This window comes from Ambystoma mexicanum, chromosome 9 (assembly GCF_040938575.1).
Source record: "Ambystoma mexicanum isolate Mex_15411 chromosome 9, UKY_AmexF1_1, whole genome shotgun sequence".
Lineage (NCBI taxonomy): Eukaryota > Metazoa > Chordata > Amphibia > Caudata > Ambystomatidae > Ambystoma > Ambystoma mexicanum.
The window spans coordinates 1,430,964,773-1,430,980,862 of record NC_090931.1 but is presented as its reverse complement, the minus strand read 5'-3'; the positions used below and the strand labels follow the sequence as shown (position 1 = coordinate 1,430,980,862).

Below are 16,090 nucleotides of genomic sequence, written 5' to 3'. Positions count from 1 at the left end.
TGCACATGTACAATAAACATGCACCCATGTGGAGGGACACGCCCGCGCATGTTGTGTCAGACGCGCTAAGGGCATTTCCTCGAATTACACGCTGACATGGAGTGTTTCATGTGCCAAATCACTCCGTATCAAGCTGTCCACGCAATACACGGAAGACCACGTTCCTCATCAGGCCATTTTCCTGCCCCCCAGAGCCCTGAGCATGCTCCCGCCTGCCTGCTTGCCACGTGCCCTGCTGTTTGGTGCCTGCACGTCAGCCATCTGCAGGGGTCCAGTTGCTGTGATCACCCCTGCTGGAACAGAAGACTCCCGACTGATATTCCATCGCTCCACAGCCCAGCCCCAGGGCCCAGTTGTCCACCCACACCTGCCTCGGGGGTTGCCATGTCTGATACAACACCTTCTGGCACCAGTGGCAACTCCCCAGCAGAGAGGCAGAGGGCTGCCAGCGTGAGTGCCAATGAAGTTGGCATCCTGGTGGGGCAAGTCCTGGGGCATTATGCCCTCTTTGGAAGTTCACGCGATGACGATGGACGGAAGAGGATCTGGAAGGACATCGTGGCTGCCATCAACGTGGAGGGGGTGGCAGCCCGCAAAATGCAACACGTCCGGAAGCGCTGGGAGGACTTCAGGTCCAGGACCCTCAGCAAGGCCTGGCGCCTCTTGAAGGGAAATCATGCAGAGGGGTGCCGGGTCCACCTTAGCAACATCCAGATGAGGGTCCTGGAATGCATAAACCCAGCGCTCCACCACCAGATCCATCAGAGGCAGACCCGTCCGGAGTCGAGCAGTAAGTGACCATGCCTACTGATTGGACGCTGTGCATGTCGAGGTGTGGCAGTGTGCAGGTTGGACATGTCTTGGAAGGCCTATGTATGGATGTGTATGTACAGGGACATGGGCCTGCTGCATGAGTGTCCAGTCATGTGTGAGGCACATCAATGCTGTATGTGTTCGAATGCATGGTGCACAAATGCATGTGTCGGTACACACGTTTTGAGTTGTTTATGTACTGAGACATGGTTGTGGTGTGACATGGATGCTGGTTCCACCTTCATGTATGTGCCCAATGTACATGTGTGTATTAGACATGTGTGCCACTGTGATACACCATGGATGCATGTGACACCGACATGTAGGAGGCTGATTGGCAGATGTGACAAGAATGCCGATGATTTAACTCTGAAAGGTGGTGATGTACAGATGCATGTATATCTGGTGGCGTGTGTGCATGTGTTTGGCAATCCCCGTGTTGCTTGTGACGTCAGGCTAACCTTCGGATGCTCATGCTGTTGTATGTGGATGTATGGTGCTGCCTGCTGCAACATTCCTGTTAATTTACGCATGTGTGTGGGTTCAAATGGTAGGTGTGTTGGGGATTGTGATGCCATTGACACTGCCACTCCTGTGCAACAGTCATGTGTGTATCAGACCATTGTACAGTGCCCTGATGCCTATGTTGTCTGTCTGCAGCGTCAACTGATGAAGAGGGCAGAGACAGTGCTGTGGAGCACAGCGGCAGGGATCCCACCGCCAGCCGGAGATGCAAGGCCCAGCTCCCCTCCCATGTTGTCATCTCGTCGGGGAGTGAGGGGGTCTGGTGCCACGGCCGCAGCTGCCGAGGGTAGGTCCAAGAGGCGGAGGTTGGAGGTGGACTCCTTGGCAGCAGAAGGGGCAGCTGAGACCCCACAGGGGCCTATGGAGGAAGATGGCACCGAGTCATCCAGGTTGTTGGAGGGTTTGGTTGAGGGGGCCGTGGAAGGGCCACACACAGGGTCTGGAGGGGGATTCCATTGGTGCTAGTGGTGCAGTCCAGGGGCAGGAGGCAGCACAGGCGACCGCGGAGGTGCCTGTGTAATCCTGTCCCCGATTCTGTGACTGAATCATCCCGCACCAGCAGGGATGCCTTCGTCCAGACCAGTTTTCAGCGAGGGTCTTCCTCTCCCTGTGGACGTGGCAATCCGGGACCGTGTTGAGCCTGTCCTGGCTGGGGTGGGGTCAACTTGGCATCCGGGATACCGTGCAGGTTTCTCGTGAGGACGCTGCACACTATTTCAGATGCCTCATTGATCGCATCGACTGGCCAGGAGGGATCACCGGTGCTGGGTTACTGTTTGCTGGACCTTCTACCGACCCCCTCCACCCTCCTCAACTGAACCCCCTATGCGCCAGTCGTCCTCTGTGCCATCTTCCTGCCCACGTATGGCCTGGGCACCCTGTGGAGCTGCCTCTGACCCAGCGGCCAGGCTGGTAGAGGACACGTCCCTGCCAGTCAGGAGTCGGAGGTCCAGCAAGGGTGGCCACCACAACAACTGGACCCCAGCAGGAGGATGACGTGCAGGCATTGACGGGCAGGGCACGGCCAGAGGGCAGGAGGACCCTGGATTGGGAGTGTCTTCCGTGTCGCAGCGGTTGCGCCGGCAATTAGATGCGGAGCGGCGGGTGGAAGAGGCACTGCTCACTATGGTCAGGGCAGAGAACTTGGGCTGAGTGCCTCGAGGAAATTCGCAGGGAGGTGGAGGTGGACATGGCATTATCCTTGCGAGACCTTGGGGCCAGAGAAGAGGTCCACCTCCAGAACTTTCAAGAAGAGTTCGATGATGCCCTGGCCCGGGACATCAACAAGTGAGCTGTTGGACTTGCCCGCCGCCATTGTATATAGTTCATTAGTGTAAGTTTCCCTTCTATTTTTTTCTTTTGAGGCGCATGGACTATGGCCCACCTTTTTGTATATAGTTATTTATTAGGTAGGGTTTTTTGTAGGTTTCCTTTGGATTGTTGGGCTCATGGACCCTTGTATGTTCTTTTGTAAATAGTTTTCAATGTGGATTTAATTTTCTTGGACCCATGGTGGAATACTTAGCTTTTTTTGAACAGTTATTTTTTTTTCTTTTTTATTTCTTTTTTTTTTTTTTTTTATGGACAAACCCATAGGAGCCATTTTACTTTGGATTTGATTGGTTGAAGCATTTATTTTTATTTATCATTTTTGGAGTTCCGGACTTGGCTTCTTTTCATTGTGTGATTTTGTTTTATTAATTTCGTTAATTATTCAATCGTTTTTTTCTATACTTTACTTGTGTGGTCTTCTATCATTTGTTTTGTGCATGTCACAATGTTGTTTTTCAGTCATGTGTCACCATTGTGTGGGTCTGAGGGACATGTATTCATGGGCATGCTGGTTATGTATTTTCTATCATGACTTTGGGAATTCAATGTGGGGTGTTTGGACTGGGGTTGGATTTGGGTGGCCATAAGGCCCATGGTTCTGCAGTGTGACGTGTTGGGTGGGGGGGGGGGGACATGAGTGGGGCTGGCAGGTTCCCCTCACTGCTGGGTGAATGGGGATGATTGGAGGACATGATTGGGGGCCTGCTGGCAGGTGCCAGTCACTGGGGGTCGGGTGGACAGGAGTCTGGGCTCACAAGAGTGCTCGCAAGTGCATGGGGCCATGTGGGCTGCCTGCAGGGCATGGTGAGGGAGGAAACCGCACACCCGGGAGGGCCCACGATGCCAAATAGCGTGTGAAACTCACTGCGTTACCCCCAAATACATGTACCCCGCTTGCACAAGGCCTATCGTGTGTGTGTGTGAGAAACTTCCCACGTAACCCCTGAATACACGTACCCCGCTCTCGCCTGGAGTATCGCGTGTGAAACTTCCCGCGCACCACTGAAATGCACGCAGGCACCCCATCCACCCTGGCCATGCCCCACAGTCAGCCCACTCACCCTCCACATGCACCGCAGGCAGCCCATCCACCCTGGGCATGCCCCGCAGGCAGCCCACGCAACAGGGGGGTGCATTTTCGATGCAATTTACCTGGCGCGAGCGGGGTACGCGTATTCCGAGGGCTACGCCAGTACATTTTCATGCTTTTGGGTGCCGTGAGCGGGGTCCGTGTAGTATTTTCACGCGATTAGTGTACCGGCCCTGTAAACTGGTGCAGGGTTAGCGCGGCCCTTTGCGCTGCATTGGGGATTTCAATTTCTTTTCCTTGCGCAAGGGGCGTTCTTGGGGGCGTAACTGGCGCTGCGGGATGTTCTCTGCGCCAGCGCTCAAAATGGCTTGGGAATTCCATGAATACGCGGTGCGCCAGAATGCTGTTTAGCGCACACGGCTGGCGCACTCTCCCTCTCTGCGCTGCTCGCGTGCGCTGCCTCTGTGCTGAAATCTATGAATTACCCCATATGAATGTAAGTTTATTTGAATACCTGTAACTGTGAATCTTTAACTCCACTACTGCTCACATTTCCCCTCTTGAGATAAGCCTGGCTGCTCAACACTACCAAAACTGTGTAGTACAAGCTTAAACCAAAGGTTGGGTTGCCTAAACCTGTAGTCCTAGTTGTTTGTAGTGTTCCTAGAGGGTACTGCATTCAAACTTTGCCTAATAGTATGCATTTTAGGTTCGAGTGATATGGGCCTCAACTGGCCGTTTACTTTGCTTATATCTACTTGATGCTCTGCTGTATGTTTCACTTCAGTATCTATTTTTACTAACAGATATTGTGAACTTGTAATCAAATTGTATTTGTTCAGTATACCAGTGTGGTTTTTTTGTGTTGGATGTTGGAAATAGTTGTACCGCCCTGCTAGCCTGACTGCTCTATATGCTTACCATTGGGGAGTCTGGTCTTTCCTTTTGGTTGACTGTTCATTTAGGCTAGATGTTTCTGCAGCCCTTTTGTGCAAGAATCTCAACACTAACGCTTTTTCAAGTAGCTTATGAGTTGTTACCCATGAAGTTGAAGTACTGTCCTTTGGCCATCATTTTTGGGTGACTTATCTGCATGTTCAGGTATAAAAGTACCACAAAAGAGCATGCACAATCACCTCGTCACTTTTTCTCCAGCAAGCACTTTCTGTGACTGAACTAGTTAACACTGGGCTTGGGACCATCTTGTCCCAATCCACACTTCTTCCAGGGGATGTCTGTTGCTGTGCAGATGTGGGGGTAAGTGGCTATCCATGGTTGGACATCCCTTACCTGATAGAATGGTGCAGATATTTTCCATTGTTTGTTCATCCACCTTGCCTGGATTTTGGCTAAAATTAAGCTCTTTAGCTGTTCTGGAGGCAAGAATGTAAAGACATGAAGATTGCACTAGCCATCCATTGGTGAAGCCTTGCTGCTTGTCCTGCAACCAGGTAACACCCCTGGCAGGTTATTCCTCCTTTGGACTAGAGGGATCACTATTCTTCGGTCCTGCATCAGTGCCCTGCTGTCCCACTTCAGAGGTGGCCTGGGACCATTCTGTGGGCTGCCTATCAAGTAACTACTGTTCAGGGGAGAGGGGATGCTGTCAGCAAGTGTAGCTTGACTGGCCAGTCCCGATTGGGTTGCCTGGCAAAAGGTTGAAAGTTGTAATGATGGTTATTGGAGGGCTGGCTAACCCTGTGCTCTGTTTTGTGTCTGGCATGATCTCCAAGTCATTCTAGAGATCATGTCGGAAGCTTAGTGAAATGTGCTGGAGAGATTAGACCGCCTTGTTCCACAAGGCAGCTTGTACTCCGATTCCTGATCATGAAACTCTGCCTGTGTGTCAAAGGAAATCCTTTCCTGCTTGGTTTGCTTCTCTAATGCTGGGCCCATATTTACCAGACCTGACCTGGGACCACCTGCTGCATGCTTAAACTTTGATGGCCTTACTACTGCTGAAATGAAAGTACCTGCACCTTTGTACAACACTCAAGATTGCTGCAGCTGCTACTCCTAGTGGGACTCGTGCATCTCATCCTGGTGACTTTTTGTTTTCGCTGGATTATCCAGTGACCTGTTATAAAGGGTCCATATTGGTTCCTTGTTGTTGCTGCTGTTGTGCCCACCACTTTGTGGGTCACTTGAAAAGGATCCTCCAAAGTTGTGAACAATTTTCTACAGTGCGCTATCTCCAGGGTGTTGGGGAGAATTTTCAGTTTGTGCTACTTCCATTTAACCTGAGACCGCCAGCATTTTTGTTGTACTCTGGGTTTTTTTTCTCCCGAGTGGCCTTTTTACCACTTTTGTTTTTCTTACTGGAAATTTCTTATGGTTTAATGGAGTCTGGTAAACTCCATAGGCATCTGCTTTTGCATAGTGACACACAGCACCCTCTGTGCTTAGGACTTCTCAATGTTTAAATACATTTTTATCTGTGTGAACTACAGTACCCAAGAATGTGAACTTTTATTTTACTTCCCTTTTGTGGGTCCACCGCTTTAATGTGGCGTTACACAGTAACTCCTTATCCCACTTCTCCTGTAACATTTTGTTATATCGACTGACTTAAATGGCTGGTGGCAGTGGTTACTTTTTACTACCTTTCTGTGCAGGGTACTAACAGGCTGATTTCTCTGTTGCAGTACAGCACCAATGTGTGACCATTTTTACTGTCTAAACTAGGTTTGAGTCCTTTGTGTGTTTTGCCTTTGATAGGCTTCAGCCCTGAAGCCTGTCCAGGTTCCAGTGGCTGGGAAGGCAGCAAGTTCGGGAGGAGCCTGAAACTTGTCTGGCCTTTGTCTGTAGGAATGCCTGGCTGAAACAAGTTCTAACTGGGCATTATTGTCCTGGAGGACAGCCACCCCCCAGGTGATTGACCGCTGTAGGACTGCGAATGACTGAAATCCTGCATAAAAGTCAGTCGACCACTGCAACAAGATATGCGACGAAGATGTCGAGCAGAGACGCCACCAGCACCTTGCAGGACTGTGAAAGCACTGGTGAAGCCTTGCAGCTGTGCTGACCCCGTTTTCACATCGACAGGGAAGATTCGCCAAGGACAACTCCTTTAGGCTGGTGGGACCAACTAGCCTCGACCTGCTTCATTTTGGCTCAACGCCCAACTTGCTGCGACTTTCCTGGGCTGCAATATCCTAATACCAGAGTTCCCTGGACCATCGAGTGCATAGTCTTCCGAAGAACTAATCCGGCTGAAACTTTGCAGGCATGTGTGTGGTCCTACAGAAGCAGGAACTCTTCATCAAAAGTACCCTCACCGGAGTCAGGACCGAGTTGAGGACAATCCAACAGGGGATATTCGATCCTTCTTGGCGCTGAGGAAAAGGCACCAAAACCACAAAGCTGCTTAAGTGAGTGGAATCTTTTGCTGCAGAATCCCTCTCCAGAGTGCTGCTGCGGAAGCACGCCAAAGGTCCACCTCTTCCCCCCCCCCCCCCCCCCCCCCCCTTTCGTCACCATGACCAAGGAGCAGGAATAAAGGTCTGCATCAAGAAGGAAGCAAGCTGGAAAATCTTCATCTTTAAGGTACGGTGGGACTTGGGATGTAACTACCTTGTGACATTTTCGGTACTTCCTGGCTTGGGAAGTACTATTTTCACCCATCTAGAGTTCACCTTAACTCACTTGTGCAGGCCTTTCAGCTTGTGCACCATCAGGCAGGCTCCTCTTAAGCTCCTGGAATTCAAGAACTACTGACTGTGAATAGCTTTGTCTCTCAACTGCATCAAAACTAGAACTATCCATTTGACTTTGGTTATGTTGGTTCCCTAAAGGCTCCTCTTCTCAACCCTAATAGCTTTGTTAGTGCTGGTTCCCCCATAGGTTTGCAAATGTGGAACGCGGTTGTCTGCTGGGAAAGACTTCCTATATCACTCTGGGAGAAAAGACTATTGTAACAGTTGCTGAAGTGTTTTCGGTCTAGCTGAAACCTTCCCTCCCAAACTCAATGTGTACATGTGATATATATATTCATTCATTCTGAGGCTTGTGGAATCTGCTTAGATCACATGCTGTGCATAGGCCGACATCTAGTGGAAGCTGTGGAGTATTAGTTTGTTTTCTGAAACTTGAAAATGGGCGTTGACACAGGGCGTGCCAGTAATACTAGCTCTAGTGACGTTCACTGTACCCATGATCCATCACGCGTGTAGGACCCTCAGATTGTTTTTTTCCCGCCATACTGGTCGGAAGCATTTCGCAGAAGAGTTAGTGGGAGAAAGGAGGCCTGTTGCTCAGGCCACCCCTATCCTTAAGTCTATTCAGAGAAGAATAGACCCTTCACTTTTAAATCCTAACCTCACCAGGGCAGTGAACCCCAGGATTGAGAAGTTTTCAGGGCAGCCCAATCAGACCCACTGTATATAAGGGGGCATCTGAAACCGGACTCCCTGGTTGTGACTAACACCCGTGAGAGGGCTCGAACACCCTTGTCATCGTCCGAAGTTCCTCCCGACAAGGAGAGCAAGAAACTGTATGGTTTGGGCAGGAAAGTAGCCTCCACTTCCGCCTACCAGGCAAGGATTGCCAACTCCACCACCCTGTTGACCAGCTACAACTGCCATCAGTGGGAAGAAGTCGCGGCACTCCTAGACTCCGACCCAGAACCCTTAAAGAGCCAGGTGGCACGAGTTGCGGTGGAGGGAAGAGCCGTGTCCGGTTGCATTTTAAAAGCAACCTTTGATGCCGCCGATAACGCCGGCAGATTGATAGCAGAAGTAACTGTTCTCAAGTGACACGCTTGGTTACGGCAGTCTGGATTCAAAGCTGAAACCAAAGCATCTTTGTTAAACAGGTGGAGCCGGATCTGTTTGGTAAGGCGGTCGAGGACGCGCTGAAAAATGCCAAGGACAAATATGAGACACTCAAATCCCTAGGCCAACTAACCAACAAACCCCCTAATCAGAGAGGGAATGGCAATTTTCGTCGCCCACGCGGCCAAAATTCCCAGAGGATCTAACTATTCCCAGGGGCAGGGTACACCGTGGAACAATAATAACCAACAGTCTACCCATGGTTACGGCAGGGGTAATAAAAGGACGTGGTAAGGGTAGAGGCAGTCCCAGTAAAGGAGGTGGCACGCCTCCACCAAAACAGTGATGCTCAGTTCAGGGTCCCTTCTCACGCAACCCCAGTAGGGGACGCATTTCCAACTTCACCCAAGTTTGGGAAGGGGTCACATCAGACAGATGGGTGCTGTCCACAGTATCTGCTGGGTACTGCATAGAACTGTTGGAGCGTCCCCGGGACCATCCTCCACGACAAAGAATACATTCTTTGGAACACCAGAAGATCCTCCTCGAGGAGATCGTCAATCTGCTTGCAAAGGACGCGATGGAACTCGTCCCAGGACACCAGGTAAACAAGGGTATTTATTCAACTTACTTCCTTGTGCCAAAAAAAATTTGACAATGCGCCCAGTACTGGACTTACGGCCTGCAAACAAGTATGTCAAGCCCCAAAAATTTTGCATTACTACTCCAAGAGGTAATCCCCCTCCTAAAAAAAGGGGACTACATGGCAACATTGGACATGGAAGATGCCTATTTTCATATTTCCATGTTCCCAGCTCACAGAAAATACTTGCGCTTCAAGGTAGACAGTCGACACTACCAGTTCAAGGTACTGCCCTTCAGGATAGCTTCGGCTCCAAGGGTATTCACCAAGGTACTGGCGGTGGTGGCAGCACACCTATGCAGGGAGGCAATCCCGGTGTACCCTCACCTGGACGACTGGCTCATCACGGAGGAGACCCCAGTAATTTGCATAACAAACATTCAAAGGACAATCGACCTCTTCGAATTGGGCTTCTCAATAAACTAGAAAGTAAAGTCTGGTGCCAAGCACCTCCATACAGTTCCTAGGAGCTATCCTAGACACTCAAGAGAATTCAGAATATACTGCTGCAAATTACACTATCAGTCCGGTCGACAGATAGCGGTACGCAAAGCAATGCGGTTGCTGGGCATGATGGCGTCATGTATTTACCTGGGCCCCCACGCGCGCCTGTGCATGCGTCCCATGCAGGAATGGTTGGCGAAACAGTGGTCTTAGGCAAGTGGTCAGTGTGACGATCTAGTGGTCGTTTCGCCAACACTTGTACAAAGCCTAAACTGGTGGACAAGAGAAAATCTGTCAAAGGGGAAACCCTTTTATGATCCCGAGATACAGGCGGTAGTCACAACCGATGAATGCCTGACAGGGTGGGGAGCTCACCATCTCCACCACACAGCTCAGGGTCTCTGGTCTCTCAGTGGCCAAGAATCACATCAACCTGCTAGAGCTTCTGGCAGTATTCAGAGCGCTTCGAGCCCTACCTGATAAATCTGTCAGTGCAAATCCGGACAGACAGCACTACAGCCATGTTTTACCTGAACAAGCAAGGAGGGACTCGTTCGCCAAATCTGTCCAATCTTGCCCAGAAAAATTGGAAATGGGCACTCAGACGGAACATCTTCCTGTCATCGCAACATGTTCCAGGGGATCTCAATTCTCTAGCGGATGCTCTAAGCAGAGACCCCCTCCCAGAAGAACACGAATGGTGTCTACACAGAGAAGTCATAGAAGATATCTTCTCTCAGTGGGGGTTCCCCACTGTAGACATATTTGCCACAAGCGAAAACAGACAATGTCCAGGATTTGCATCCAGACTCCCAGGGTAACGTCCTGTGGATGAACTGGTCAGGAATGTTTGCGTACGCTTTTCCACCAACTCCTCATCAGGAAGGTGGTCAACCAGATGAACAGAGTCGATGACGCTCGTCCTGGTTGCTCCCAATTGGGCGAGACAACCGTGGTTCCCACAATTACGCAGATTAGCCGTGTGCAAACCGATCAAACTTCCGCCCTGGTACAACCTACTGTCCCAGCACCAAGGTCAAACAGTGCATCCTCAACCCAACTCAATGAACCTGGCAGCATGTCTCCTGAGGTCATAGAGTTCGGACATCTCAATTTACCACAGAGGTGTATGGACATCCTAAAAGAATCTATGAAACCAAACACAAGGCACTGCTACTTTGACAAATGGAAGAGATTCGTTATCTGGTGCCAGAATAAACAAATCAACCCAGTTGATTGCACTCCTTCCACTATTGTTACATACATGCTCCACCTGCTGGATGCAGGACTGGTTTTTAACTCACTGAAGGTACACCTGGCAGCTCTGTCGGCATACACCACTTCCCATAACAAGGTGTTGTGGTGGAAAGTACCAGTAGTTAAAGCCTTCATGGAAGGAGTAAAGAGACTTCACCCTCCTATTTCAAACCCACCACCCGGATGGGACCTTAAGGTGGTGCTAACTAAGCTCATGGGCCCCCCATTCGAGCCCATGCACAAAAGCAGTCTCACACACCCGACTTACAAAATGGCCTTCTTAGTAGCAATTACATCTATAAGAGAGGGTGAAATTCAGGCTCTGTCAGTGCAGTATCCTTTCTTTACTGTCCATAAAGATAAACTGGTTTTACGAACACACCCTAGGTTCTCACCTAAGTTTATTCAAAATTCCACATGAACCAGTCCATCGAGCTTCCGGCTTTCTTCCAAGACCCACAAAGCTCGGCTGAGGTGAAACTACACACACTAGATGTGCATAGGCCGGTCCTCTACTATGTAAACAAGACCAGACCGCTAAGGAAAACAGATTAGCTGTTTGTCTCCGTAGCTACAGGCAGAGAGGGGGATCGCGTCTCTAAAGGTGCCATCTCTAAGTGGATTATTAACTGTATCCAGCTGTGTTACTTTCTGAAAAAACTCTGCCTTTCACGCGTAGGGCCCACTCTACAAGAGGCATTGGGGCCACTCTGGCTTTCATTGCAAATGTACCCCTTGACACCATTTGCAAAGCAGCTACTTGGAGCTCTATTCACACTTTTACTCAGCACTACTGCATTTACACCCATTCCAAGACAGATACCCAAGTGGGACAAGCGGTTCTAAAACATTTATTTGCTCATGACCCTTCTCACATCCCACCTCCTTCAGGTACTGCTCGCTAATCTATGCACAGCATGTAATCTAAGCAGATTCCACAAGCTTCAGAAGGGATGCATTACTCACCGTAATCTAACTGCTGCTTGTATCTGCTTAGATTCACATGCGACCCACCCTTCCTCACCTCTGAGAGAAGGCGCATGGATGCTTGTAGTCTTACCTTTCTTTATATCTGCTTGGATCATCTGTACTCGCGCTTCTCCTCGTGCTACCTCATGTCAGAAAAAATACAATCTGAGGGTCCTACATGCGTGAGGGATCATGGGTACAGTGGACGTCACACTAGGGATAGTATTACTGGCATGCCCTTTGTCGACGCCCATTTTCGAGTTTCGAAAAACAAACTAATACTCTGCAGCTTCCACTAGATGTTGGCCTATGCACAGCATGTGAATCTAAGCAGATACAAGCATCAGGAATACGATTACGGTGAGTAATGTATCCCATATGCTATCACTGACATTTATTGATAGCACTGTGTGGTGCTGGAACTGTGTAGTATAGAAAGAAATTACTTGTATGCATTGATTCTTATATTTTAAATCCATCTTCCTTTGAATGTTATTGCTAGTTGCTGCCTTTTTTAGTTTGATATGCCGTGTGTGTGTGTGTATGTGTAAGTATTTTATTATAACTCTTAAGTGTGTTCTTACCTAGATCCTTGTGTTTACGGATTTCAGTGTACTGATCTACAGCTCGCATTACCCTTCCTAAGATGAGCCTGGCTGCTCACTCTACCGTCCCTAATACCAAGCAATGTCTTGGGAGTCCCTCACCAGTTGCACTTCAGAAGAACTTAACACAGGGGCTCTGCTTGCAGACCCTACAACAGGAGCTTATGACATGACAAAAACTAAATCGCAACACTTAATCAGATCTCTGCACCCATGACTCCTGCACCTTAATTTACTTTTTCCAGGAGCCTGGATCACATTCTCTGGGGCCATCCCACATCTAATCTGTTGCTGGTCCTAGTCTCCAAGGTCTATGGGCATTGTTTGCAGTGCAACGTCCCCTTGCCTGCGCTCTTCACTACGGGGCTTGGCTCCATCCCTGAAACCTTTACTTGGCCTCTGCCCATTAAACCATATAATGTGATTTTCTCCAGTGGGGGTCTTCCATCCTCAGCCTGACTGAAGTGTGCCTCTTCATCTTTCCTGAAACTCTGAACACTTTTAGTATAACCGCAAGATGCCTACTGACTTTGTCCCTTTTTAAACTCTCTGGGCAAACGTTTTAGACTATTTAAACTAAAGATATGCAACCGATAACTATACCTTCCTGATAAATTGTACTGACTGTCTAGAAGTTTGTAATTTATAGGGACGTCGTTCTTATTAATAACCAACTTTTTTTGATATACTTGTTGCTTTTACAAACTTTGGAACACTTTAAAGTCTCTTAATGTCACCCATCTGTTGGTGTGTGCTAATGATTTTTTATAGACCTTTTGACTTTCCTAAACTGTCATAATTTGCACCAAAGAAAGTAAAGCACCAAGAAATCTCTATAGTATAATTTTCAGTGCCGTAACATCTGTTACTGTATGGTGGTGTGCCTAGCTGCATTTTAGTACCACCACTACACCTCCTAAAATGCTCAGTCACATTAGCATTGTGAGGCATAACCTGGTAGAAACCCTGAGCATACACGAGGGGTTGGTCTTTCCAAAGCTTCACCAGGGGCCTTGTGAACAATCTCTCTAGCACATAGTAACCTAAACTTTTGATTTATCGTGACAGAAATGGGCTTTTCATTCTGGCTACTGCCTTCTATTTCAAGTGGTAACACGCACGTTGTGATACTTGGCACTTCAGCTCCCTTTTATGGAGATTTACAGACAAATATACTTTATTCTTGCATGGCTTGATCGAAGTTAACAAGCCAGTGTCAGTATTCTTGGTCCGTAGTACTTAAGATAACTAATCAAATGTAATGATGTGGACCTGCATGCTTTTTTTTGGACACGGACATGCAAGTAAAATTGCTGACATGTGACTTCTATCTTCTCTTTAGGCGCTTTGCGTTTCTGTTATCAAAGAAGGATATTTGCAGCGCTGAAGAAAAGAGAGAATTGCTGAAGAAGGTGAAGGGTGCCATATCTGCCACTGCAGAACGATTTTCTGGTTACATGCAGAATGTAAGTGCTACACATTTCTGCTAATGGAGGCTTTTTTAGAAAGAGAATATATCGATAGGTGCAGTCTTTACTACATTGTGATGAATAATTAACACATTAATTCGTTCAAGGATGATTAGTATGGAAATCGATGAAAGGCAGTTTTTTTTGCTCAGAAGTTGTTCCATTATCTGCAGTCCTGTATTTCTGGGACAGGAAAGCTTTTCATTTGGGATGTTCGGCTTATTGGAACTGTAAGGGTTTCATCTGCATACGGGGCAGACGTTCTGTGAGTGTTCAGATTTAAGATGCAGGATCATTTTAAGAGGGGGACCATGTTTGCAATCCTTTGGCATTCTGGAGACCTTTTCTGGAGTTTTTGCAGTTTCTTAATTAATGGCTAGCCTTTTGCATGAGGGATACACCAGTGTTTTGGGAGGGCAAAGCATGCCACAGGCCAGGGATGCTAACTGTTTTGGATGCCACATCTTCTGCCAATAACGTCAATTAACCAAAACGACAACATGCAGCCATTGGCATCACGTGTCCTCCCATGACCTTTGACCCGATTGCATCAGGAAGTTGTCCTCTTTGGGAGTGATGACCTTATAGGAAATTAAATGGTAAAGTTTAAGAACCAGGCAATTGTATGATTAATAAAATAAGCCATACTAAAGCAGGTATAAGGCCATATACTAAATACGGTCTTGCCTCAATATGTAGTGGGTGCGATTGTGATCTGCCGGGGACAAACCCAGCGGACCCATCATGGACCACTAGCACTGCGGTTTTATGCTGCTTCAGTCCCATGTGGACAGTTTACTGGATCAGTCGGTTTTGCATGCCAGGAGTATTCTTTAATAGATCTAGGCGTTATCCAGCTTGATTTTTTTTCATTCTAATCTGAAGTGTGTTGATCCAACTGGGATTCAAACCCGTGATAGGTTTCAGAAAGAACCTAGTGTCTAGTTGCTGGCACTCGGCTATCGCCATCCCTTTCTACATACTGCATACAAAGAGCGTTATTGCTGAAGCCTACAACTGTGCACAGGGGGCCAGTGATTTGCAGTTTTCAGTGAAGTACACAAGACACACGGTAGTTCCACAAACTGTACAAGCAATCATAATCTTGAACTAGTTAATGTAACTGATGTACTTAGCGATAAAACCAAAGAAATGTTTCAGTGCAATACATTTTTTCCTGGTATGCAGTTTTAATAACGAAAAATAAACCTTTTCATTGACGCCTGAATGAAGACAAAAGTCGATATTTTTTTTTTTGCTATAGTATATATGGGGCTGGGGTAAGGGATTAAAAGGGGTGGGGGTGGTTGGGTAAAGTTAAAGCTGTAGCAACATGCTATTGGGGGACCACACATGTAAAAAAGTAGATCCTTTTTTTTAATGAGGCACTGAAAATGTATGTCGTTATTTTGGTTGTCGTTATAAACGGATGGAACCCTTTTTCCTATTACAGTGGTCTTTAAAGAGAGCTGTTCAACACCCAAACGTAACTCTAGGAAGCGGCTGTAGGCTGACTCAAAGGTACAATTAGTCCACCCATGTATCTGTTGAAAGTACACCACACTGAAACATGAGAATATACACATTTATTGTATGACGCATATATAGACCTTTTAGATAAACGAGTGCTTTAGGCACAAAACACTATCAAAATACCAAGTGTGTTTTATAAACTGTAAATGTCAAAGACTTTTAGGAAAGGCTTTTTGCTGCTTTCCAACCTTGACATTGAGATGGCTTTTCAAAATCCGCCTTGTGTACAGATTCTGAGAGGCCACCCTATTCTAATGAAAAGGCACAAACACCGTCTAGCCAAATATCTTGGTATTGTTGATGAGCAGCACGTCTTGGATTTAGGAGGGTGGGAGTGGTTAAGAGTTCTGTTAAGCACACACACGAAGCCTCTTGCTAATACAAGTTAGGCATTGTGTATGAAAATACATTTTTTATGCCTTAGAAAAACTCTATCAATGGGAAACAGGTGCAACACTAAAACATGCACCTTTTGTACACATTTACCTTGGTGTGCTCTGCTGACGGCACTAACACGTCACGTTTAACCACAGTTGAAGATGCTTTGCTACACTTTCAGTATGTTTAAAACTTAGTGAATAAGGAAATGGAAATCGGTAAGTAATCAATACTTTGAGAACTAGCCGGTTTACAATGGAGGTTATGGCAAACACCATACACCACCTTACAAGTAAGGTCCCAAACTAGAAAGGCATGGG

General features: G+C 47.6%; 1 protein-coding gene across 3 annotated transcripts in view; it reads left to right on the top strand.

The window, feature by feature from the left end:
* The window catches only part of USP37 (ubiquitin specific peptidase 37), a 724,569-nt gene that overhangs the window by 246,594 nt on the left and 461,885 nt on the right, over positions 1–16,090 (top strand). For all 3 annotated transcript variants that reach the window (XM_069616844.1, XM_069616843.1, XM_069616845.1), the window contains one exon: positions 13,733–13,856. In XM_069616844.1, the coding sequence (XP_069472945.1) occupies positions 13,733–13,856 (124 nt within the window). The remainder of the gene's footprint in view (positions 1–13,732; positions 13,857–16,090) is intronic.